The sequence below is a fragment of the Podarcis tiliguerta genome (assembly GCF_965153285.1).
Source record: "Podarcis tiliguerta genome assembly, chromosome: 10".
Classification (NCBI taxonomy): Eukaryota; Metazoa; Chordata; class Lepidosauria; order Squamata; family Lacertidae; genus Podarcis; species Podarcis tiliguerta.
In genome coordinates this window covers 8,325,213-8,350,137 of record NC_139543.1, presented here as the reverse complement: position 1 = coordinate 8,350,137, position 24,925 = coordinate 8,325,213, and the positions used below count along the sequence as shown (strand labels likewise).

The window sequence follows — 24,925 nt, the reverse complement described above, 5'->3', positions numbered from 1 at the left end:
TGTAGTGTTCAAGTCTCCTTACTTTGCAGCTGGTTCTCTTACTTCCCCTTCCCCTCAAGGGGGGGGGGCAGTCGTATCTTGCTTCTGCAATTAAACCTCTTCCTGCTCTTATTGAGAAAGCTCTATGGACTCAACAAGTAATGAGATTGTCTGGTGAGCCCTGTTCACACTGCTGATGTAATTTCCCCCAGAAAGGGTATCCATCTTTGTCATTTGCAGCAGAAACAGCAGCAGAGTCTTCTGACACCTTAATAGAATTAACACATCTATTACGGCCTAAGCTTTGATGCGCCACAATCTGCTTTATCAGGTGGTTTGCCTCTTTTCTACCCTACCTGAGAAAGGGGGGTGGTGGCAATTCACACTTACCGTAACCTGATCATCTGGACTATCCCACCTGCTTAAGGGATGGATCCTAAAAGGTGATGCGTTAGATAAATTGTCCTGGAGGATTCCAGCTCTGTTGCAGATTTGTTGTTGTACAAGAAGCAACTTTCCATAACTAAAGAAGAAGGGGAGACCACTGTGAATATTTGCCTTGTCAATCCACGTTGCTTAGCGTTCCAGTAGACTAGTGATAGGCACCACCTGCCTGTTTGAAGAGGACTGATAGATAGAAATTCACTAGTAATACTAGGTTTTCCTTTCAAATATAGATTAATTGCAAAAGACAGCAAGCTTGTGATTTTTCTAAATGAGCAGATAAATATGTTTTGTCTAAAAATAGGGTACTTGTTCTGTCTTAATGTTGAAGAAATAATTTGAAATGAGACTTTTAGATTGCAGCTGTAATGTCATTGCTTGTTATCACAGATGACACAGTATGCCAGGTTTTTGGCTGGTTCTGAGGAATTCATTGATTCTTTGGTAGTAATTGACTGGAACATTCAGTTATATTTTAGAGCAGTGGCATCAGGATAGATTAATGTGAACAAGTAGGTTCACATTTCTGTCACTACCAGCCGTTTTTGCCTTCAGGAATAATCTTATAATCCTGTGACTAGGCAGCAGTACGCTAAATTTGGAGCCTGTACTGTTGGTGTAAGCATCTGTAGATGCATGTGATACAACGCTTGCAGCAGATGTAGTACTTCTGGTTTGCTTGGAACCTCCAGCTGGAAATTTATTGGGCATAACCGTCAACATTGCATAATGTTGCATAATGCAGAAATGTGTAACTTTGAACCTTTGTTCCCATGGCTTTCCTTTGTTCTGTGATTTATCAGAATAGTGAGAGAGAATTTTAGTTTCACAAGTGAACGTGCGCCAGTGGATTAGGAACCTCTCTATCATTGCCACACGTTGCATATCCGTAGTTATTTAAGAGCACATTTGGATTATAGTTGGGATTTGCAATGAGTCAGTGAGCTAAAGGAGACTTGTAGTCCACTCTTGTGGTCATCTGCTGGTTGCAAGCCATCAAAGTGTTGTCATACCTGAAAGATCACCTCATCAGGGGTAGGCAACCTAAGGCCCATGGGCCACAAGCGGCCCATGGGGGTCGTTTAACTGGCCCACGAGCCGCCCCCGAACCGAGCCACCATGCAATGTGCTTAACTGGCGTGGCACAGCGCAGGGACTCACTTCCGCGGCGCTGGAAATTGCGGGCGCATGAGCAATTCAGCCCACGGAAGGATCTCCACTGGAGTGAACCGGCCCAGGTGAGATAAAGCTTGCCAACCCCTGCCCTACATACCTAAACTATATCTATGTTTTATGGGAGATGGCACCCTGCAGATACCATCCCAAGAAACATCTACAGTGTGGCAGCACCTACACTTTGAAACTCCCACTCCTTGCATTGCAAACAAACGCCTTCGCCATTGGCTTTTGGGCACATGCTGAAGACATTCCTCTTTCAATAAGGCTTCTAAATTCTTTATCCCAGTTGATATCTTCCCTGGACCTAAATTGATTTTATGTATGGGTTGTTGTGTTGAACTGTTCTTATATTTATAGTTATTGCTTTTTGAAAAGGTTGGGCATCTGATTCAGTCAATCAAGGTGCATTATGTAGCATTATGCAGACATAAGCTTCTGCGTAAGCATTTTCTGTTGTGGGAAACAAGATACTGGACTAGAAAGGCCCTGATCCACCAGTCTCTTCTTGCATTCTTACAGTGAGATACAGGAAAAATATGGACTCATTCAACTATAAAATAGGATAGCGGTCCTGTCCGTAAAAACAGAAGGATAAAAATGTACAAAGTGGAATAATATTGGGTGGTCATAAGCATAAATCAAAAGATAAATATAGATTCAATTGATGCGTGAATATTAACCTTAATAACCTCTAAGTGCACATAAGTGTCTCAAGACAACTTACCGTATTTTTCGCTCCATAGGGCGCACCAGACCATAGGGCGCACCTAGTTTTTAGGGGGGGAAATAAAGGAAAAAAATATCCCCCCCCCCAGGTCCAGGAGCAGTGGCAAGATTGCGCGCAACCTCGCCACCGCTCCTGGAGCTTGCGGGACTGGGGGCTGGGAAGCCCGAGCTTCCCCCGACCCCAGCCCCCAGAACAGGCTGCTGTCCGCAAGCCTTTGGAGTGCTCTGAAGGCTTGCGGATAGCTGCCTGAAGCCTGGAGAGCGAGAGGGGTCGGTGCGCACCGACCCCTCTCGCTCTCCAGGCTTCAGCGAAAGCCTGCATTCGCCCCAAAGGACGCACACACATTTCCCCTTCATTTTTGGAGGGGGGAAAGTTCGTCCTATAGGGCGAAAAATATGGTAATTGGGAGCAGTAAAGGGGAGCATGGCCATGGAAAGGAGCAAAACATCACCTGCAGAGCAGAAGATTCAAGGAAGAGGACATCTAAAAGCACACAAATAAAATTGTACCCGTGTGTGTGTGTGTGTTGAAACTACATTTATATAAGCACCTGTGTGTGCTGCTGGTGGAAGAGAGAACTCATTGTGTTGCTCTGAGGGAAATGGCTTACCAGACTCGGCAAAAAGCCTCCCATGCTCTTGAAATACACTTACAGGTCACAAGAGGCTGTTGCCCTTCGTCCTGTATTGCTCTTTAAAAGAGTAGGAGTTTGGTTGAAACGATTTCCACTGAGCTGAAAAGTTAATCGGATGCAGTCCATTACTCATCTTGTCAGCGGCTTCCACTATAGCGGATTGTATTACAAGATGATAATCTGTCTGTTACTTGAGTTCACAGACAGCATTACAAATGTTTCTCCCTTGCCCGCCCAATTGCTGTTTGTGTGACTTAACGTTCTTTGTGTGTGTGTAATTTCACCTGGCTTCCAAGCTTCATGAAATAACACACACACACACCCCGGAAATAAGGCCTGTGCCGGCGATGGTGTGTTTTTGGTGCATTCTGAAAACCTTTCTACCCATCCATTCTCTCGCTGATGACTGCTGTTGGTCAAGTGCATTGCTGGTTACAGTCAATATGCCAAATCCTTAGATTGTGTTTTTATACTGCTTGGATGGACCAATGGCCTGAACTCGGTTTAAGGCAGTTTCTGGTGGTCCTTCCATGGGAGGCATGAAGAGTACAGTATCCCTAGTTGTAAATTTGGGGCATTTCTGACTTATCTCTCTCATCCTCTTTTTCTCCCAGGATGGCCTGTCAGACATTTTGTGCACATTTTGGACGGCAGTGACTCAGACTCTTGCCTCCCAGTTTCAGAAGGCAACCGACTGTAAGTATTGAGTCCGGCCTGTGTGATTCTTTTGTTTTCTACATTTATCCTGAAAATATGTTAATTCTGTAGAATTCGCCACTGCTGCCGCCCCCGCTACCCAGCCAAATACTGCTCAATAAAATACCAGTGTGGGTTGGTAGGAATCAACCCTCCCCCCCCCCAAAAAAAAAATATGTAACTGTACTCCTGCAATTCCTTCATAGCAACATATCAAGTCCTTCGGTCCAGCATGGAGGAGGAATGCCTGTCTTCAGAGCTTCTGACAACCTCCCATGCACTAGCAAAAGCAGGAAGTGGCTTTTTCACTAGCATGCAGGGAAGATGTCCCCTACTCTGCTGAAGTAGCAGAGTATGTAGCTTTCACAAACTGAGTTCAAAATTTATTTTTTATTTTTTAAAAATGTCCAGTAGCACCTTAGAGACCAACTACAGCGGTACCTCGGGTTACATACGCTTAAGGTTACATACGCTTAAGGTTACAGACTCTGCTAACCCAGAAATAGTACCTCAGGCTAAGAACTTTGCTTCAGGATGAGAACAGAAACCATGCTCCAGCGGCGTGGCGGCAGCAGGAGGCCCCATTAGCTAAAGTGGTGCTTCAGGTTAAGAACAGTTTCAGGTTAAGAACGGACCTCCGGAACAAATTAAGTAATTAATAATTAAGAAGTGTGCGTGCACACGAAAGCTTATACCAAGAACAAACTTAGTTGGTCTCTAAGGTGCTAGTGGACAATTTTTTTAATATATTTCGACTACGTCAGACCAACACGGCTACCTACCTGATTTTAAAAAACAAATACCTGTGGAAATGTAATAGGGAGGAGGTGGTTCTGTGGTGTTTTAGCTGTAAGCCACCTTGAGCTTCGGGGGAAAGTTGGGATATAAATTAATATAGTGATAATAATAACAACAGTTGAGGCAAGGATGAAGGGCTACCCCTATGCTATCCATATAATCAGTTATCAGTTATCAATATATTCATATATGCTCACACACTTACAATATTTTATAATCCATTTTGAATCAAAGGGAAGCTGTGCCTTAGCTAACTGCATACTGCTTGAAACAGCAAAATTAGGAGCCGACCTTTCCCCTACAAACATCCGTGTACCCTGGACAAGGGGGAGACGTGAATCAGAGATTCTGGTACAAAATCCCCTCAGATACAGGCTAAATTAATCCACAGAACAGGAAGAGCAAAACCACAAAATCTCCAAACTCCCTGTCCTGTCATAACTAGGGGAGAGGTTAGACAGAGCGTCACTGCAAGCAACGGAAAGCAGAACTAGAACTCTGTGCTTGACCAGGAGCTGGGCATGTTTAGCCTGGAGAAGAGGAGGTTAAGGGGTGATATGATAGCCATGTTCAAATATATAAAAGGATGTCACATAGAGGAGGGAGAAAAGTTGTTTTCTGCTGCTCCAGAGAAGCGGACACGGAGCAATGGATCCAAACTACAAGAAAGAAGATTCCACCTAAACATTAGGAAGAACTTCCTGACAGCAAGAGCTGTTTGACAGTGGAATTTGCTGCCAAGGAGTGTGGTGGAGTCTCCTTCTTTGGAGGTCTTTAAGCAGAGGCTTGACAACCATATGTCAGGAGTGCTCTGATGGTGTTTCCTGCTTGGCAGGGGGTTGGACTCGATGGCCCTTGTGGTCTCTTCCAACTCTATGATTCTATGATTCTAGCCCCTCTTTTAAAAACGGTGAAAGTTGCCTATTGCTCTATTTGTACGCAGTTGTTTTGTATGGTTGCTAAGTAACCAAGTGATCTAATTTAATTTGAGTGACTGCCTAATACTGTCAAATATACTTCGCCATTACTAAATAAAAAATACGCTGTCAGGCTGGAAAGAAATTGGAATCTCAGAGGACTCCTCATAGCTGCCGGGTCCTGGACTACACCAGTTCCCTCCTCAGGGTCAAACTACGTGTCATGAGGGAGATGTGTGAATTTTTCCATATCAGTAGCAGCCACAGGGCCTCCAATCTAAATTGGGGCCATGGGTGTGGGTGCTAACCTCCCCCCCACCAAAATAAAACCCCACCACAGTTCTCACAAATTACTCCCCACTGCCTGTAAAGTGTTCCTGCCAGCACAAATTCAGGGAGGGGGAGATTTTTATGATTGGGACAGTGAACTCATATCTTTCTGTGGTTCCAATTATTATTCCTTCTCCCCACCACCACCACCCCAATGTGGCTGTAAAATCATAAGAAGAGTCTGCTGGATGAGACTGATGACCCATTTGGTCCTGCATTCTGTCCTGGCTTAAACTGTTGCTCTCAGACACTCCTAACTTTAGCGTGGGCTTGGCAAAATCCAAATCGAAAAGGTATGAAATCTAAACCTTGGAAATAAATCTGTAGGATTTAGCAAAATAAGTAGCTCTATTCAAAATCAGAATAATATAACAAATTGTATATCAGCCTCTCTTGTGAAGAGAGGTCCATGTCTATATATTCTGATTAATAATATTTTAAATAGTATGTGGAAATTCTGCTGGTGACTGAGAAGGGACACAGTGTTTAATCTGCAGGAAAAAACCTATCTAGAAATCCTTCCATCTGATTTCAGAGACTTTACCTCTTAGCTGTATGTGTTGGGTCTCTATAGTTACTCAGTGGTGGGAGGGACATTTGCTCAGGGACACTTTAATCTTTTCTTGTGTTTCAGAGTTGAGTCATTATATTGAAAATAGATCCTTAGTCAAATTATGCCCTGAGAGAAGGTAGTAATACTGGCCTAGTTACCACAAAATGCTAAACAATGGTTTATTCAACTATAATTTATTGAACCAAGACTTAGTAGTATGTGGGAACTCTGCCCATTGACTTTACTATGTTTTGTTTACTGGCAACAAACTCTGATCTGAAGTCATGGCATGTTGTTGGCTTTCAGACTTTGGTTTGTTTAACATGTGTATCAAGCACTCTTACTTAACCATGGTTTGTTGATTGCCACCCCCTCCCCAGGACACTCACCAAGTTGAAGCCATTTTTTAATCATCTGTGAGATGATCATTGTTAACACATGGTTGGTTAAACAAACTATGGCTTAGCATTATACGCAAACCAACCAGTAGTTAGAAGACAAGGAGTTTTATTTACCTTTGCTAATGTTAATGAAAATTATTTCTCATTGAGAGATTGGTAACTATTTAATAAAGAAGCAGATTTAACACTAAAAAAGAAATGAAGATCAGGATGGAACATTGTATTAGGACTGCAAAAAAAACCTCTGAATAGTGTTTTTAAGGCAATCCTGTAAGGTTGTGAGGGACACCCAATTTCCTCTTGAAAATAATTCTGGGATGAAATTTCACCCATACGGGCCTTCTAATACGGACTGCTTTTATTTAAATATTATGTGTCCGTATTATGTTGAATTTAAATGACAAGAATTGTTGGTATTACAGAAACTGAAATGCTGTTCCAAGTAATATTTATGGGTTTGTTTGGGTTTTTTTGTGTTGTAGCTTCCATGTTTTTGAAACAAGCTTTTGAAGGCGAATACCCTAAATTACTGAGGCTCTACAATGATTTCTGGAAGCGTATTCAACAATATAGCAAAAATATTCAAAGAAATTTCATTACAAATGGCACTGCCGAGCACTTTGCAGAACTTCAACAGATCGAAGATGATACACAGGACATTTTCATGCAAAAGAAACAGGATTATGAGTATGTATATTGTGTATATATAATTAGAAAATAGAAAATTCTAGACTCTGAAGATTTGTATTCCCCATATGGCCATAACATAGAGCATTTTGTTTTAACATTTTAATTAACAACAGTGTGCTATTTCATTCTACCAGTTTGGGCATTATTATTTTTTACAGTGTACATGATTTTTAACCACAGCTAGAATCAACCACAGTTAATGATTTGCCGCAAACGAGTAAATGATTTACTTTGAATGCTCAACACCCCAATGCACTGAGGAAACAAACCATGAGCCTGGCTTAGCATTATGTCAGAACTGGGGATTGTTTCACTTCCAATGAAGCTCAGTCTATAGCCAAAGTTTGTTGTTGGCTCGCTGATCATAGCTTGTTGGAGCAAAACAAACCACAATACGTGGCTCGGACATAACACTAAGCTAGGGGGTTTTGTTTGTTTCCGTTTGTGTGGTAGCAAGTAGGAGCACAACAGCCCTGCTCAGCGCATTCATGGTAAACCATTAACTGAAATATATTGTGATGTGCAAACTAGGCCACTGAATCTGCTCCTGCTGGCATGTACTGTACAGTGTTGATTGGCTTGGATAAAAGTAGACCAACGTTAAACGGGTTTCTGATCTCCCACCTGTCTAGTTTGTGAGATATTTTGTACGCGAGGCTCTGAATCAGTGGGCTGTCTCTGACAAACTCCATTGCTGGAGTTCTCAAACTGTGTCATACTAAGGCTCCCCAAAGCAACATCTCTTTGGGACTGAATGTGTCCACTGGCCTGACTGTGTCAAACGTTGATCTCATTCCAGAGGGGGGACCATTTAGACCATTGTAGATATTGGAGCAGAGTTGGGGAACCCGTGGCCTTTCAGATGTTGCTGAACATCAACTCCCATTATCCCTGATCATTGATCATACTGACTAATGGGAGTTTCAGAACACCCGGATGGTTGCAGGTTCTCTGCATTACTGTCCCCAGAGAATTAAAAAACTTTATTAAAATTCTGATAGAGATTGCAATGCTATATTGTTTTCTGTCTCATGGCCCGTGCAAGACACCCGCCGGAGTGTCTTGGGAAATCTCTAAAATTCCTGACAACAGTTTGCGGTTAAACAGTGATTCCTGAAAGTACAGGTTGAGGGGTCCTTATGGGTGGGTCAGTAATAAAAGAGAGGGGGTTATGTATTCAATGGGTTTTCACTTCCGGGTTAGAAGCTGGTATGAGTTCCTCAGCATCATTTGGGGTCAGGGACTCAAATTTGCCTCTTATACTAAAAACAGAACAATATAATGTATATGGCATATGTAACTACAGCAAACTTTATTTTAAGTTAGGAAATGTTCCGTTTTTAACACTGAATGTCTCAAAGAAATACCTTGATTTAGAAAAATTGCTTGCTAATTGAACATTTCATGCATTTTGAAGGAGAAGATTACCGTATTTTTTGCTCTATAAGACTCACTTTTTCCCTCCTAAAAAGTAAGGGGAAATGTGTGTGCGTCTTATGGAGCGAATGCAGGCTGCGCAGCTATCCCAGAAGCCTTCACTGCGCAGCGATCCCTCTTGCTGTTCTGGCTTCTGAGATTCAGAATATTTTTTTTTCTTGTTTTCCTCCTCCAAAAGCTAGGTGCGTCTTGTGGTCTGGTGCGTCTTATAAAGCGAAAAATACGGTAATTCCTAGAGCTACATACATCTCTGCCAATTAACGCTTTAGTAAGTGTAGCTGCTCCTAAATTCGGGATACTTGCTTTATAGTCTTTTGCATACTTTCCCACTAGAAATTACTCTAAAGGATCTGCATGCCTTCAGAATAATCTGAGTGAGAGCTGAGAAAATAGGGATGGTGTTTCATTAAGGTAGACTTTAGTCCAACCCCAAATTGGTTGCTTTTTGTTGTTGTTGGTTTGTTTGAAAAAAGGAAATATATTTTATCTTAACCCGTTTTCCCCACTACTCAGTCCAGAAATAGCCCTGAAAGACTCTTTGCAACCTTATGAAGCTGCCTACTTGTCAAAGTCATTATCGCGGCTCTTTGACCCCATCAACCTCGTCTTTCCCCCTGGAGGTCGCAACCCCCCTTCAGCCGATGAGCTTGACAGCATCATCAAAACCATTGCAAGGTAAAGTGTTCATAATAAATTTTGGGATGTAACATGCAGCGTGATTTTCCTCTCTCCCTAAATTATCGTTTAGGAAATGGAAGCTCATTACTGCTAAATGATTGATTCCTCCTTAATTATCCAAGCAATTAACAGTGAAATTAAATCAGAGCTTATCTTATGCATTTTTATTGTGCAAACTGGAGAAACCCAGGTAGTTCTGTTGGACCTTCTTTCTGTGTTCTGTGTTTGCACACGTTACATTTTACTTCCTGGAGATGTTGTTCTGGACATTTCTGCTGCTGTTCTGAATTTGAAGGTAGTTTAAAAAGAAAAGGTGTCTAAGGCCTAGCTGGCCTGGGTGTGGACATAAACGTTCCAGCCACATTGTTAGAGCCCAGCCCTACATTGTATGTTTCACCATGTGTTACTGTGTGATAGTAATTGTGAGATAACGGTTGAGGGAGAGGTCTGGAGAAAAATGTCTTTGGAAGAATTAAAACTTTTCATAATATGAACATTATCCCTCCCTTCAGGATATGCCACATTGTTCCAAGGGAGATGAAAGTATAGACATAATCATGATCTAAGAAAGGTCTAGAATATCCTTACTCAATCTGATGCCCTCCAGATGTTTTGGACTGCGAGGCTCATCAGCCCCAAACAGCATGTCCAGTGGTCAGGGATAATGGGAATTGTAGTTCAATAACACCTGGATAGGGCACTAGGTTGGGAAAGGCTGATCTAGAGTGATACAGAGCTTTGAACTCATGGCATTAAATTTTAAAAAGCCATGTGGGTGGGAAGACCAAGAAGCAGAACAGAAGAATTATTTGACCCCTGCGTCTCTATATCATAACCTCTCTTTGGTCACGTGGGTGGCTGTGCTGCAATTTTGAACATCAAGTGCTGGTCATACTGTTTTGAAAGCATTGAGTTTAGACCTGATGAAGAAGTATATCCATATTTGCTCTTGCGACATATAGAATGCCAACATAGATGCATTGGTGGTATTGCATTATGATCTGTGGAGAGCGTTGTATGAAAGATACCTTAGGGCAAGTTCTCCTGCTCACGAGAAACAAATCTGTGATCAAATTTTACTGCCCATTCACCGAGTTTGGAGAGATCCTTTCAGAACTCTTCACAATTCATTTTGTGTCTTAACCATGCTGAATGTTTTGGTATCATCAGCAAATCTGGCTGCCTCACTGCTCACCCCCTAACTCTAGATCATTTATGAACAAGTTTAAAGCACTGTTTATTTGTGAACAAGTAAAGAAGCACAGAATAAATTCACTATGTGAATGGTGCATTCAGAATTAGATGAATTAAATTCATTATCCTAACATAAATGTTATTCCCCCTTGTTTGGTGTCTAAAATAGCAAGAAAACAATTGAAGAATCGTGATTAAACAGTCAATTTTTTTTGCCTTTTGTTTCTAGTGAGCTGAATGTGGCTGCTGTAGATCCAAATCTCACCTTGGCGGTATCAAAAAATGTGGCAAAGACCATACAGCTCTTTAGTGTGAAGTCTGAACAGCTTGTAAGTAATTCTCAGTTGTGAAATCATTTTAGGTTTAAAAATGTGTTTCTTTCTGTCATCAGTGCTCCTCAAAAACAGCAGTGCAGTTTGAACAGCTGAAACGTTTAAATACTTCCACTTATGCATTTTCAAATTTTGTGGATCAGAATTACTCAGGGCACAATCTAATTCCCAGGATTGAGTGGTGGATTTCCTTCTCCACTTACAGAAAGGGAGGTTTGCAGACAGAGAAGGTCTCCTCTCACAAGCTTCTTTGTTGCAGGCATGGAAAACTCTCCCCACCCAAAGTGGTGGACCATGAAAGATTTTGCTAGAAAGGTTAGCGTGGCGTTAAGTAAACTTGCAATGCCTCTCATCAATCCTACAGATGTAGTGATAATGGAGGCTGTGACTCAGAACACAGAGACCTGCAACTGCATTTTGTAGGAGAGCTGGGGAAACTGTGCTCCTCCCGATGTTGTTGGACTCCAACTTCCATCACCCCCAGTCAGCATGGTCGGGGATGATGGGACTTGTAATCCAAATAGTATTATGAGCCTGGTTAGCTCAGATGGTTAGAGCATGGTGCTGGAAACACCAAGGTTTCAGGTTCGACTCCCATATGGGACAGTTGCATATCCCTGCATTGCAGGGGGTTGGACTAAATCAGGGGTTGATATCCTAAGGCCCATGGGCCACAAGCAGCCCATGGGGGTCATTTAACTGGCCTCCGAGCCACCCCCAAACCGAGCCGCCCGCTTGGCAATTCCCTGCGCGCTGTACTAAACCAGCGCAGCACTGGGACTCGCTTCTGCGGTGCTGGAAATCACGTCTGCGCAGGCGCTGGAAATTGTGGGCACGCACAGTCCAGCCAACAGAGGTATCTCTGCTGGAGTGAACCGGCCCAGACAAGGTAAACCTTGCTGACCCCTGGACTAGATGATCCACAGGGTCCCTTCCAACTCTACAATTTGATGATTCTATGATTTGGAGGATGCCATGTTGGCATCTTAAAAAGTAGAGACATCACCTTGCCAACAAAGGTCCGTATAGTAAAAGCTATGGTTTTCCCAGTAGTGATGTAAAAGCTATGGTTTTCCCAGTAGTGATGTATGGAAGTGAGAGCTGGACCATAAAGAAGGCTGATCGCCGAAGAATTGATGCTTTTGAATTATGGTGCTGGAGGAGACTCTTGAGAGTCCCATGGACTGCAAGAAGATCAAATGTATCCATTCTTAAGGAAATCAGCCCTGAGTGCTCACTGGAAGGACAGATCGTGAAGCTGAGGCTCCAATACTTTGGCCACCTCATGAGAAGAGAAGATTCCCTGGAAAAGACCCTGATGCTGGGAAAGATTGAGGGCACAAGGAGAAGGGGACGACAGAGGATGAGATGGTTGGATGGTGTTCTTGAAGCTACCAGCATGAGTTTGATCAAACTGCGGGAGGCAGTGGAGGACAGAAGTGCCTGGCGTGCTCTGGTCCATGGGGTCACGAAGAGTCGGACACGACTAAACAACAACAACAACAACATGTTGGCGAAAAGTGTTTTAAACCTGAAAAATCAGAATAGTACAAAACTAGTTTCCTGCAAATAAATAAACGGCCTTCAGTTTCTGTCATACAAAATATTTCTAAGGACAAGCCAAGACGATTTTGTCAGTGAATTGTAAAAGCAGGCATGGCAGCCATAATTGCTAAGAAGGCTTCAGGGCCTGTGGAGTTTTGTATTGCATGTGTCATTCAGTCTTCAGAGCCATGTTGAGGGTGATTCAGAAAGAAGCGTGCTTTCAAAAGAGGCAAGTGGTTTCAGAATAAAAACAAATTGTAAAAAAAAACACTGACGGGAATGTGGGGCTGCTGCTGCTGCTGCTTTTGTTTCACATCAGTTGTTCTGAAGACCCTGTTCTTCAGGGCTAGCTTTGATGAAGTGTGAAGCCTTCAAAGCTGTTGTGACTCTAAGCTGCCAAACGCCCATCACTGAAAGATGACTTTGAGGGATTTGGGGTGGGAAATCCTGATAACTTTGGTAGGGAAAACACCATACGCTTTAAACTCATCTTCAGACTAGGAACACTAACACATCTATCCTATGTCCCTACAATGTGCCACTGGGAGGGAATTGACACCTATAACAATCAGTGCTAGTGTAACATGACTCCCCCAACCATCAATTCTCCCCCAATATGCACCCTGCACCCCTTTCCCATCTGCTCTAGATGGTTGGGCAAAAACCTGGAATATACCTTGGTTGTCGGAACGGAATCCGTTCGACTTCCGAAAACGTTCGACAACCAAGGTGTGGCTTCCAATTGGCTGTAGGAGCTTCCTGCACTCAGTCGGACGTTCAGCAGCATCGGACGTTCAGCTTCCAAAGAACGTTTGCAAACTGGAACACTCACTTTGCGGTGGGTGTTCAGGAGCCAAAACGTTCAAGTCGCAAGGCGTTCTAGATCCAAGGTACAACTGTATGGTGGGGGGACGGTGCAGAGAGGGAGAGAACATTCTGTTGTGTGCGGATAAATTCTCGAGCTGACGGGACGTTTCTTAGTGCTGCATTGAATACAACCTTCCGTTTTGCTTTGTATCAGTGATATTTTTGCGGGATGTGACAGTAGCAGCCTTCAAAATCCAGGAAACTGGGCTTGTACAGGGGACACATATGTAGAAGCGCCTCTGGTTGCGTGAAAAAAATGCTTGCGCATTCCCCCATCCTTCCTGGTTGTACTACACAGTCACTGACAAGCCAGTTCCTCTGTCTCCTATGCTTTTATTTTTAAAATGTATTAGCTGCCTTTCTGTTGCAAGAGACTTGTGGTCACGTGCCCAGTAGTCATTCAGGCACAGAGACACGAAGCAGTAAAAAAATCTAAACAAACGCAGAAAACGAAAAGCCTGACTTGGTCAGAACAGAGCAGGTGCATCCAAACTAGCAGAGTTTTCATAGCGCCTCGAGCATTACCTGCTAAAATCTGAATCCAACGGGTTCTGTTGTAGTAGAAGGGTTTGCGGTTTTGCACGATCGTCATGTTTTCCTGTGCGTGTTGCGGCACTCAGAGCGTTAGGGGACCGTACCGTCAAATCCCCACTGTGCCGCAAAGCTTAGGCCACTTGTTACGATATGATACAATAATCTTTATTGTCATTGTCCCATACAGAACAATGAAATTGAAAAAAATCTACATCAGACATTCAAAAACCAACAAGTCTGCTATCCCAGCCTGGTTAGCCCCCTAAAAACTCTGATACCCCATAATTAAATACAATATACTCCCTAACCTACCCTACCCTGGTGATTTAGAAGCATGCCATGTAAACCACACTGAGTCCTTTGGAGGAAAAGTAGGATAAAATGCAATCAAATTAATCAACTGCTAGTGATTGGTTTTTGAAGAAGTTTCTCGCTGGAACACCCTGAACACTGTGACTGTGTCAGGTGGCAGAGACAGAGGGAGCGAGATGAGAGAAATAGGTATGGGAAAGAGTTAAGGAGAAAAGGTCGGTTATGTTAAGATAGGATAGGAGCCTTCTGCATAAAATGGCTCCTTGTTCTGGCTGCTTTCCCCCCTTAAGTCTGTATATGTTTGCATTTTGCTTCTCAGTGTTCTGGTCTGAGCACATTCTCAGGTTTATGTATCTAACCCTGCATGTCTGGTCGGTAGATGTACCTGCGTAAGAATATACAGGGAGAATCCGTAAATGGTGTCAGGCGATACTTTAATAGAAGTCTGGATTCAGTGGAGTGGCTGAGGAACTGACCCTAGTGAACACTTGGGGACCTAGGACCTCTTGTATACGGTCTCTTAACTATTTCAATATGATAACCTATAGAAAAAAGGCAACATGGATTTTTTTGTCCCTGTAGGGTTAGAATGGTAGAAATTCATAGCAGCTCATTCTCAAAAATGGGGGGGTGCATTTTCTTAACCTTTCCCTCTCCTCAACCAATTTTATTGGTGCTGTGATCTCACTGTAGGCTTAAGGAAATAATAGTGGCTGTAAAAGCTGTAAGAGTTTGCGTTCAACAGGTAGCAGACGTGCTTCATTATGTAGCCTCCAGTAGGTTTCTTCTTGCAGGTCTGTAGAAAACCGTGTTGCTTTTTGCCAAGGGTGTGGAAAGCAAGGAAATACTTATTTAAAGCACAGTCAGTGAGAACACAAATAATGCGAAGAAAATGTCTAGGAAGCGAGGTGCTAATATGTCACCATCATCAATCAAGTTGGTGTGCCTAATCTGATTTTCAAGATTAGCCTGAGCTAATTGCTTCAAAGTCAAGTTGTAGCCTGGAGGAAATTATGTTTGTTGTAAATTACCATATATTATTTTTTGCCTTCCAGCCTGCTTTAATCACACACACACACACACACACACACTTTGTCACAAATGAAATCTGTGATAGATTTACACGAGAATTTATTGGTAACACCAGTCCGTCCAGGTTTCTCTTCCCCATGAGCAGTCAGCAAAGTGCCTCAAAGATGCTTATAAGCATGGCATGGTGTTGACAACCTTCAAATTTTCCCAGCAGCTAGTAGTCAGTTGTACAGTCCTTGTACATGTAAGCTCTGTTTGGCAACCACAGCAATTGATAGACCCATCCTCCATAAATATAGCCAATTCTTTGCAAAACAAGAAACAAAACCCTCCCACCATTCTTTATTGTGTATATTGAAATAAACTACCATTTTGAAATACATTCTTTTTTAAAAAAAAAATTACACTTAGGCAAAATTATCCGAGTTCAATTTCTAGCATTTCCAAGTAGGTCTGGGAAATCCTGTGTAGCTGCTGCCTGTCAGTGTTGACAGAACTAGACCACTGCAGGGCAGCGGCTGAAGAAGGAGCCAAAAGGGGTTTCTTGTGTGTGTGATTCTTGTGGCTGATTAGCTGCTTTCCCTGGTCAAAGGTCAGAGGGGGCAGGGTTTCTGTTGAGGCAGGTGATTAGCTGTGGGAGGAGCTTATCAGTGTTTGCAGGGCAGCGGCTGAAGAAGGAGCCAAAAGGGGTTTCTTGTGTGTGTGATTCTTGTGGCTGATTAGCTGTTTTCCCTGGTCAAAGGTCAGAGGGGGCAGGGTTTCTGTTGAGGCAGGTGATTAGCTGTGGGAGGAGCTTATCAGTGTTTGCAGGGCAGCGGCTGAAGAAGGAGCCAAAAGGGGTTTCTTGTGTGTGTGATTCTTGTGGCTGATTAGCTGCTTTCCCTGGTCAAAGGTCAGAGGGGGCAGGGTTTCTGTTGAGGCAGGTGATTAGCTGTGGGAGGAGCTTATCAGTGTTTGTAGGGCAGTGGCTGAAGAAGGAGCCAAAAGGGGTTTCTTGTGTGTGTGATTCTTGTGGCTGATTAGCTGCTTTCCCTGGTCAAAGGTCAGAGGGGGCAGGGTTTCTGTTGAGGCAGGTGATTAGCTGTGGGAGGAGCTTATCAGTGTTTGCAGGGCAGCGGCTGAAGAAGGAGCCAAAAGGGGTTTCTTGTGTGTGTGATTCTTGTGGCTGATTAGTTTGAACCATCTTTTAGATTTAGGGGAGCTAGTCTCAAGCCCAACGACACATTCTCAAGATGGAGGGGGAGGGAACAGCTGCAGTCGCCTGCGGTTCCTGCGCAATGTTTGCCATCTTGCCAAAGGTTGCAGGCAGCTTTACGTGCAGCAATTGCATGTTGATTGCCCTCCTAAAAGACAAAGTCCAGCAACTGGAGGAACGTGTAGCTACGCTCCAAAGAATTAGAGAGCTGGAGCTCTTCTTGGAAGCAACAGAGCACACCGTCTCCACCAAGGAGGAGACAGGGGACTCCCCTGAGAAGGAGGCTAGTTCACCAACACAGGAGCCCGATATGTGGAGAAACGTGACTCAAAGAAGTAGGAGGCCCAGGGTTCGCTCTGATTGTCTAGAAATACACAATCGCTTTGAGGTCCTCTCCCCTAGCATGGAAGACGAAGAGCAGACTCCATTTGAGGATCTCTCCCTCATTACAGTCGATCACGTATATGAAGATGAGCAGCAAAGTCAGTCCTCAGGGAATGTGCAGGCGACCTTGGAACGGACCGCTCACGGAAGAACCCTAACCAAACCTAAGAGAAGGCGTGTAGTGGTGATAGGGGATTCCTTACTGAGGGGAACAGAAGCAGTGATCTGTGGGCCTGACAAGATGTCTCGGGAAGTGTGCTGTCTCCCCGGGGCTAAGATCCAAGATGTAACTGAACGACTGCAAGGAATCATAAAACCCACTGACAAATACCCCTTCCTCTTGGTTCATGTGGGAACCAATGACACTGCAAGCAATAGCCTCCAGAAGATCAAAAGAGACTACGAGGCTCTGGGCAGGAAATTGAAGCAATTAAATGCACAAATCGTCATCTCATCTGTCCTCCCAGTTGAACGACGTGGCCCAGGGAGAGAGAGGAAAATAGTGGAAGTAAACAGCTGGCTTCGCAAATGGTGTAAACAGGAACGGTTTGGATTCTTGGATCACGGACTGCAGTTTCTTGAGGATGGACTTCTGGCAAGCGATGGGCTGCACCTCACAACGGTTGGGAGGAATGTTTTTGCCAAAAAACTAAGAAACCTCATCAGGAGGGCTTTAAACTGACTAATGTGGGGGAGGGAGACAGTGCTCCTGAAGGTAGGAGTCTATTAATTGATGAAGATGATCATCCAAATGTCATAGACCAAATGGAGCAAACAGCAAGCAGACCTAGTGGTGGGAGGAAAAAATCCTTAAATAAGAGACACGGGGGAATGACTAATGGACTTCAATGTCTGTACACTAATGCACAAAGCATGGGAAATAAACAAGATGAGCTTGAGCTCTTGGTACAGCAAACTAAATATGACATAATAGGCATCACTGAAACCTGGTGGGATAAGTCCCACGATTGGAATGTAAAAATGGAGGGATACAATCTATTTCAGAGAAACAGACCAGACAAGAAAGGAGGAGGAGTGGCGTTATATGTCAGGGATGTGTATACCTGTGAAGAGATCCAAGATTTAGAACCTCAAAGCCAAAGTGAGAGCATTTGGGTCAAAATTAAGGGAGAGAAGAATAATAGTGACCTCATTGTGGGAGTTTACTATAGATCCCCAAGCCAAACGGAGGACATAGATGATGCCTTCCTGGAACAGATGGCCAAGCATGCAAAAGGAAGGGAGATAGTAGTAATGGGGGACTTCAATTACCCAGATATTTGTTGGATGTCAAACTCAGCCAAGAGCATAAGGTCAAACAGATTCCTCACTGGCCTTGCAGACAACTTCATTGTCCAGAAAGTGGGAGAAGCAACAAGAGGAACAGCCATTTTAGATCTGGTCCTAACCAATGTCGATGACCTGGTTAATGGGGTAGAAGTGGAAGGATCATTAGGCGCAAGTGATCATGCTCTTCTGAAGTTTACTATACAACGGAAAGGAGCAGCCAAGCACACTAGGACTCAATTTCTTGACTTTAAGAAAGCCGACTTCATAAAACTTAGGGAAGTGCTGGGTGAGATCCCATGGACAGTAATACTAAAAGGAAAGGGAGTTCATGATGGCTGGGAGTTTGTTAAGAGGGAGATAGTAAAAGCACAACTTCAGGCAATACCAATGAGACGGAAACATGGAAGGTGCCTAAAGAAGCCAGGGTGGCTATCTAAAGAACTTTTAACTGAGTTAAGATTAAAAAAGGATGTGTACAAAAAATGGAAAAGGGGGGAAACCACCAAAGAGGAATTCAAACAAATAGCCAGCACGTGTAGACACAAAGTCAGAAAAGCTAAAGCACAGAATGAACTCAGGCTTGCTAGAGAGGTTAAAAGCAACAAAAAAGGCTTCTATGGGTATGTTCGTAGCAAAAGGAAGAACAAAGAAACAGTGGGGTCACTCAGAGGAGAAGATGGTGAAATGCAAACAGGGGACACAGAAAGGGCTGAACTCCTCAATGCCTTCTTTGCCTCAGTCTTCTCCGATAAAGAAAACAATGCCCGACCTGAAGAATTTGGAGGAAATGATTCAGCAGAGGAAACACAGCCCAGAATAACTAAGGAGATAGTACAAGAATACTTGGCTAGTTTAGATGTATTCAAGTCTCCAGGGCCAGATGAACTGCATCCAAGAGTATTAAAAGAACTGGCAGATGTGATCTCAGAACCACTGGCAGTCATCTTTGAGAATTCCTGGAGAACAGGCGAAGTCCCGGCAGACTGGAGGAGGGCAAATGTTGTCCCTATTTTCAAAAAGGGGAAAAGAGAGGACCCAAATAATTACCGCCCAGTCAGTCTAACATCAATACCAGGGAAGATTCTGGAGCAGATCATTAAGCAAACAATCTGTGAGCACCTAGAAAGGAATGCTGTGATCACCAATAGTCAGCATGGATTTCTGAAAAATAAGTCATGTCAGACTAACCTGATCTCGTTTTTTGACAGAATTACAAGCCTGGTAGATGAAGGGAACGCAGTGGATGTAGTCTACCTTGATTTCAGCAAGGCATTTGACAAGGTGCCCCATGATATTCTTGTAAAGAAGCTGGTAAAATGCGGTCTTGACTATGCTACCACTCAGTGGATTTGTAACTGGCTGACTGACCGGACCCAAAGGGTGCTCATCAATGGTTCCTCTTCATCCTGGAGAAGAGTGACTAGTGGGGTGCCACAGGGTTCTGTCTTGGGCCCGGTCTTATTCAACATCTTTATCAACGACTTGGATGATGGACTCAAGGGCATCCTGATCAAATTTGCAGATGACACCAAACTGGGAGGGGTGGCTAACACCCCAGAAGACAGGATCACACTTCAAAACGACCTTGACAGATTAGAGAACTGGGCCAAAACAAACAAGATGAATTTTAACAGGGAGAAATGTAAAGTATTGCACTTGGGCAAAAAAAATGAGAGGCACAAATACAAGATGGGTGACACCTGGCTTGAGAGCAGTACATGTGAAAAGGATCTAGGAGTCTTGGTTGACCACAAACTTAACATGAGCCAACAGTGTGACGCGGCAGCTAAAAAAGCCAATGCAATTCTGGGCTGCATCAATAGGAGTATAGCATCTAGATCAAGGGAAGTTATAGTGCCACTGTATTCTGCTCTGGTCAGACCTCACCTGGAGTACTGTGTCCAGTTCTAGGCACCACAGTTCAAGAAGGACACTGACAAACTAGAACGTGTACAGAGGAGGGCAACCAAAATGGTCAAAGGCCTGGAAACAATGCCTTATGAGGATCGGCTAAGGGAGCTGGGCATGTTTAGCCTGGAGAAGAGGAGGTTAAGGGGTGATATGATAGCCATGTTCAAATATATAAAAGGATGTCACATAGAGGAGGGAGAAAGGTTGTTTTCTGCTGCTCCAGAGAAGCGGACACGGAGCAATGGATACAAACTACAAGAAAGAAGATTCCACCTAAACATTAGGAAGAACTTCCTGACAGTAAGAGCTGTTCGACAGTGGAATTTGCTGCCAAGGAGTGTGGTGGAGTCTCCTTCTTTGGAGGTCTTTAAGCAGAGGCTTGACAACCATATGTCAGGAGTGCTCTGATGGTGTTTCCTGCTTGGCAGGGGGTTGGACTCGATGACCCTTGTGGTCTCTTCCAACTCTATGATTCTATGATTCTATGATTCTAAGATGGGCCAATGGCCTGACTCAGCATAAGGCAGCTTTCTATCTTCCTAAACAATGTGCCTCTTTGTGTTATCAGAATGCGCACAAAAGTGCCATTTTTTTTTGTCTGGGCTATTCATTAGTTGTGTGTACAGAGTGTGCCTGCAACGTAGTAACTAGCATGCAATTTTTCAAATTAAAATATTAATGCTTGCTCCACTTGTTATTTGTGCATCCTAATATATTATTTTCTTTGAGCACAGTCGCTCATGGATCTTCTTTTAATTAAGCCTGTTGCTTACATTCTGAGTGTGCACACTTAATTAAGAACCCAGCCTTTTTTGTCACTGCTTTTACTTAGGATTAATTTCTGACAAACGTATACCATCAACACCATGCGGTCTGCTTGTGGAGCTGTTCTGTAATTCAGTACGGAGAAAGAAATTGGCAGGTGAAGACGCCTCTGCACCCCCTAGCCATGGGTTGAAAGCGACTGGGAAATTCTGTATGTGTAGGTCGTGGTTGCCATGACAGAAGGGAGACGATAAAAAGTGTTACCACCCAAACTATTAGATGCCTCCTGATTTGTAAATTGGCGGCTGTCAGGTAGCTTTATTGGGAGGTGCTGCCAATAGAAACATGGCTGGTGGTGTCTTTTCCAAAGCCCCTACTGATTTGGCTCATTTCCTACTTACATCATGGAGTCGCTGAGTTGGGCACTGGCTCCACCCTGATGACAAAGCAGGAAAAAAAACGATTCAGGAAGTGAGCGGCTCCCAATCAGTTTTCTTGCTCTTGGCTCTCATTTTCCTTCTCTTTCGGGCTTTAAATTTGTTTTCCCTCTTATTTCTGGCCTTATTCTCCTCCTTCTGTCATCTTCCTCTGTTTCCCCCTTCATCTGAAGCCTCGCCCTTGGAGTGGCAGCCTTCAATCACCCTTCCTACCTTCCCACCTACCTACCTTTCTTCTAAAACTAAAACAAAAAACCTCCCTCTTTCTTTGTTGCCCGACAGTCTGCCTTCAGTGGAAGGTATTGCATTTGGTCCACCTGTGGCCTCCCCTGCTCACACTCTGCCAGAGACTACAATCTCACATACGTTTCCGAGCACAATTCAAAGTGTTGGTGTTGACCTTTAAGGCCCTAAACGGCCTCAGATCAGTATACCTGAAGGAGCGTCTCCACCCGCATTGTTCTGCCCGGACGCTGAGATTCAGCGCTGAGGGCCTTCTGGCGGTTCCCTCATTACGAGAAGCAAAGCTACAGGGAACCAGACAGAGGGCCTTCTTGATAGTGGCGCCCTCCCTGTGGAACGCCCTCCCATCAGATGTCAAAGAGATAAACAACTACCTAACATTTAGAAGACATCTGGGAAGTTTTTAATGTGTGAAATTTTAATGTATTTTTCATCTTTGGAAGCCGCCCAGAGTGGCTGGGGAAACCCAGCCAGATGGGCAGGGTACAAATAATAAATCATTATTATTATTATTATTATTACTAGCCAATACTTGCGTCCCCACACCCAGACAGAGCTTGTAGGCCACACCCAGATGGCCTCGCCAAAACGTGTCCCTCTTTGTCCACCGTGTCCTTCCCTGGTACATGGATGTTCACCCTCCATCCACCACCACATCTAGCTGCTCATGAATTTGATGGTGTCTTTGGGCCGGAAGGCGTCTGAAGCCTCTGGTAGCTGACAAGGCCAAACAAAAGGCAAGATGGCAGGATGGCTGCTGGACTTTGCCCCAAGATGGTCTCATGTTGCCAATGCACGTGCCATCTGTGCGGGCTCACGCTGCTTCTGGATTTTCGAGACCATCCACCACGTGGGTCAAGGATCTCCTGAGCGCACCCCACAGCAGGGCCCAAATCAGGCCCGCAAAGCACTTCTTAAACTTTCCAGAGCAGCTTGTAGCAGATGCCACCCAGATTGCGCTGGGCTCCTTGGCAGTGGGAGTGCCTCCGTGGCAAAATCTCCCTCCTGATGGAAAGCATTAATCAGGAAAATGGTTACATAATATGGCAAAAATGGCAAGCAAGCTTTACAGTGTCAGAATGGACAAAGTAAGTAATCCAATTTCTCTTTGTCAATGAAGGATTGTTCCCCAAATGACTACCCTTAAAAAAAAAAGAAATCATTTCTCCTTCATTTTGAGTTATGTCTGCAGTTAGCTTGCAGTATGTGAGTGGTATTCTAAGTACTGTATGTTCTTTTACTTTGATGCTATTTCTGTTGAGCTTCCCATGTGGGTGGATTGAAATACACCAACATGCCCACCTGCTGCACATAGATAAAAAATGTGTTGCGCTGGGAACACGAAAATTCAGATGTCTAGAAATGAGGAACGCTTTCCTTAGAGTCTAAGAAACCGTTCCCAATTTTCCCTAAGGATACAAAAATAAACAAAAATAATTATCGCCACGTTGCTTTTTAGGTACTCGTTACTCGTGTATTTTATTTAGCTTCTTTCTATCCTTCTGTAAGAGATAAATATCTGCCCAACATCACAAGTGAGCAAAAAAATAAAAGAAAAAACAGAATATTTTGAAGAATATATTTTTTTCTATAAGCATATGTGAACATTTTCCAAGAAAGCAGGGAGAACATGGCTATTGAATTACTGTCGTGTCTGCAGTAAAAGGGAAATTCCTTCTGTCAATTAAGTTATTTCTCTCTCTCAAGCTCATTGATGTTTAGCCTCCACAGAGAGTGCTCCACAAAGCTGTCTTTTTGCCTTGTCTGCCATGCTGTTCTAGTTGCCCTTTTAAGAAAAACAGTCAGTACTATTTCTCTTACATATATATAAAACTCTGCGGTGTTCACTTTATATAAGGGGAACATTGCAAAGGGAGGCCAAAAGCAGCTTTGGAATTAATGAATCGCGCAGAGGCCGTTAAATGTGAGAGAGAACAGATAACTTACTTGTTCCTCCTCAGATTCACTTTTCCTTCATCTGCATCAGTTGGTGGTGATTTTGCATGCAACCAGGCCAGATTAGATTTTCAACTCAAAACGATTTGTTGGGTAAAGGCATAACTTTGCTTTGACATGAAACCATGTCCCACTCAATTAAGGCCTTCCTAAATAATGAGCTAGGGACGCGGGTGGTGCTGTGGGTTAAACCACAGAGCCTAGGGCTTGCTGATCAGAAGGTTGGCGGTTCAAATCCCGGCAACTGGGTGAGCTCCCATTGCTTGGTCCCTGTTCCTGCCAACCTAGCAGTTCGAAAGCACATCAAAGTGCAAGTAGATCAATAGGTGGGATCTGACGGGAAGGTGAACGGAGTTTACGTGTGCTGCTCTGGTTCTCCAGAAGCAGCTTAGTCATGCTGGCCACATGACCCGGAAGCTGTACGCCGGCTCCCTCGGCCAATAAAGCAAGATGAGCGCCGCAACCCCAGAGTAGGTCATGGGCCTCTTTACCTTTAAATAATGAGCTATGAGGTGCAGGGAGTTAATGGAGGAGGGCAGAAATTGCCCAATTTGAGGCAATCCCCCACATTTTCCTGCAGCCTCCTGGTCCCCATCCCGCATTGTTCAAATCAGAATCCCCAACTCTTTTCAGATTTTCACATTCGCAATTTGCTGGGGCCGGCGGTTTTCTTACTGTGTGGTAGTATCGACAGAAAAAAATTTAGGGAGTGCCTGATCTCAGAAGAGTCCATCGCAAGAAATATGCATCCTAGTTGCTAGGAAGGAAGGGAGGTCAAACTGCAGAGATTCCAAGAACAGAGAAATTGCCGTAAATTGAAGCAGTCAAAGTACAGTAAACGGGAGGTGGAAGCTGCAGCTATTTAGGACATCAGGGATGCCTATTACCTGATGTCCAGCAACTCACTTGTCAGCCATAGCTCTGATTTCACTCATTGGCTAAAAGCACTGAAAGGTGGAAGCTGGCAGGCTGGTTCATCTCACAGAAATGGCTTAGAATGATACCTGCACATTTTGTTTCATAACTTTATTTCTAGGAGAACTAGAGACTTGCTCTTTTCTTCTTTCAATGAAAGTTCAGATTTAGAAGCCCTTCCTGACTACGGGCTGGATATATTGATATCTTTTGCACCCACTTGTCTGAAAACCATGTCTGGAGCTGCCCTCAGTGTGTTCATTAGGAACACTATTATCTTGGGTCAATGTACTTCAGTTTCCCTTAGTCCTACACCTGGATTAATTTCAGAAGTACTTGTTCCAAGTGCCATTCATTATTATTTGGGATGGAGCTCTATCTGGTATAATTTTGTTGCAATTATGGAATGTTATTTTATGGCGCAGGAAAGAATGCTGGAAGAATTGCTTTTGTCTGCCAAGTTTCAGCTTTTTATTTTATAAGGAAATTACAGCCTGGATTTTTAGTGGTGAATTAGACAGAAATAATGTCTAAATTAGGAAGCATCACA

At 43.7% G+C, this 24,925-nt stretch overlaps 1 protein-coding gene across 5 annotated transcripts in view; it reads left to right on the top strand.

The window, feature by feature from the left end:
- COG5 (component of oligomeric golgi complex 5) overlaps nucleotides 1–24,925 on the top strand; it is a 174,559-nt gene that overhangs the window by 112,782 nt on the left and 36,852 nt on the right. For all 5 annotated transcript variants that reach the window (XR_014502094.1, XM_083399587.1, XM_083399588.1 and 2 more), the window contains exons 11-14: nucleotides 3,578–3,659; nucleotides 7,141–7,345; nucleotides 9,299–9,460; nucleotides 10,887–10,986. Coding sequence is in view for 4 of the 5 variants with exons in the window: in XM_083399587.1 (XP_083255713.1) it covers nucleotides 3,578–3,659; nucleotides 7,141–7,345; nucleotides 9,299–9,460; nucleotides 10,887–10,986 (549 nt within the window). In the remaining variant the exon portion in view is untranslated. The remainder of the gene's footprint in view (nucleotides 1–3,577; nucleotides 3,660–7,140; nucleotides 7,346–9,298; nucleotides 9,461–10,886; nucleotides 10,987–24,925) is intronic.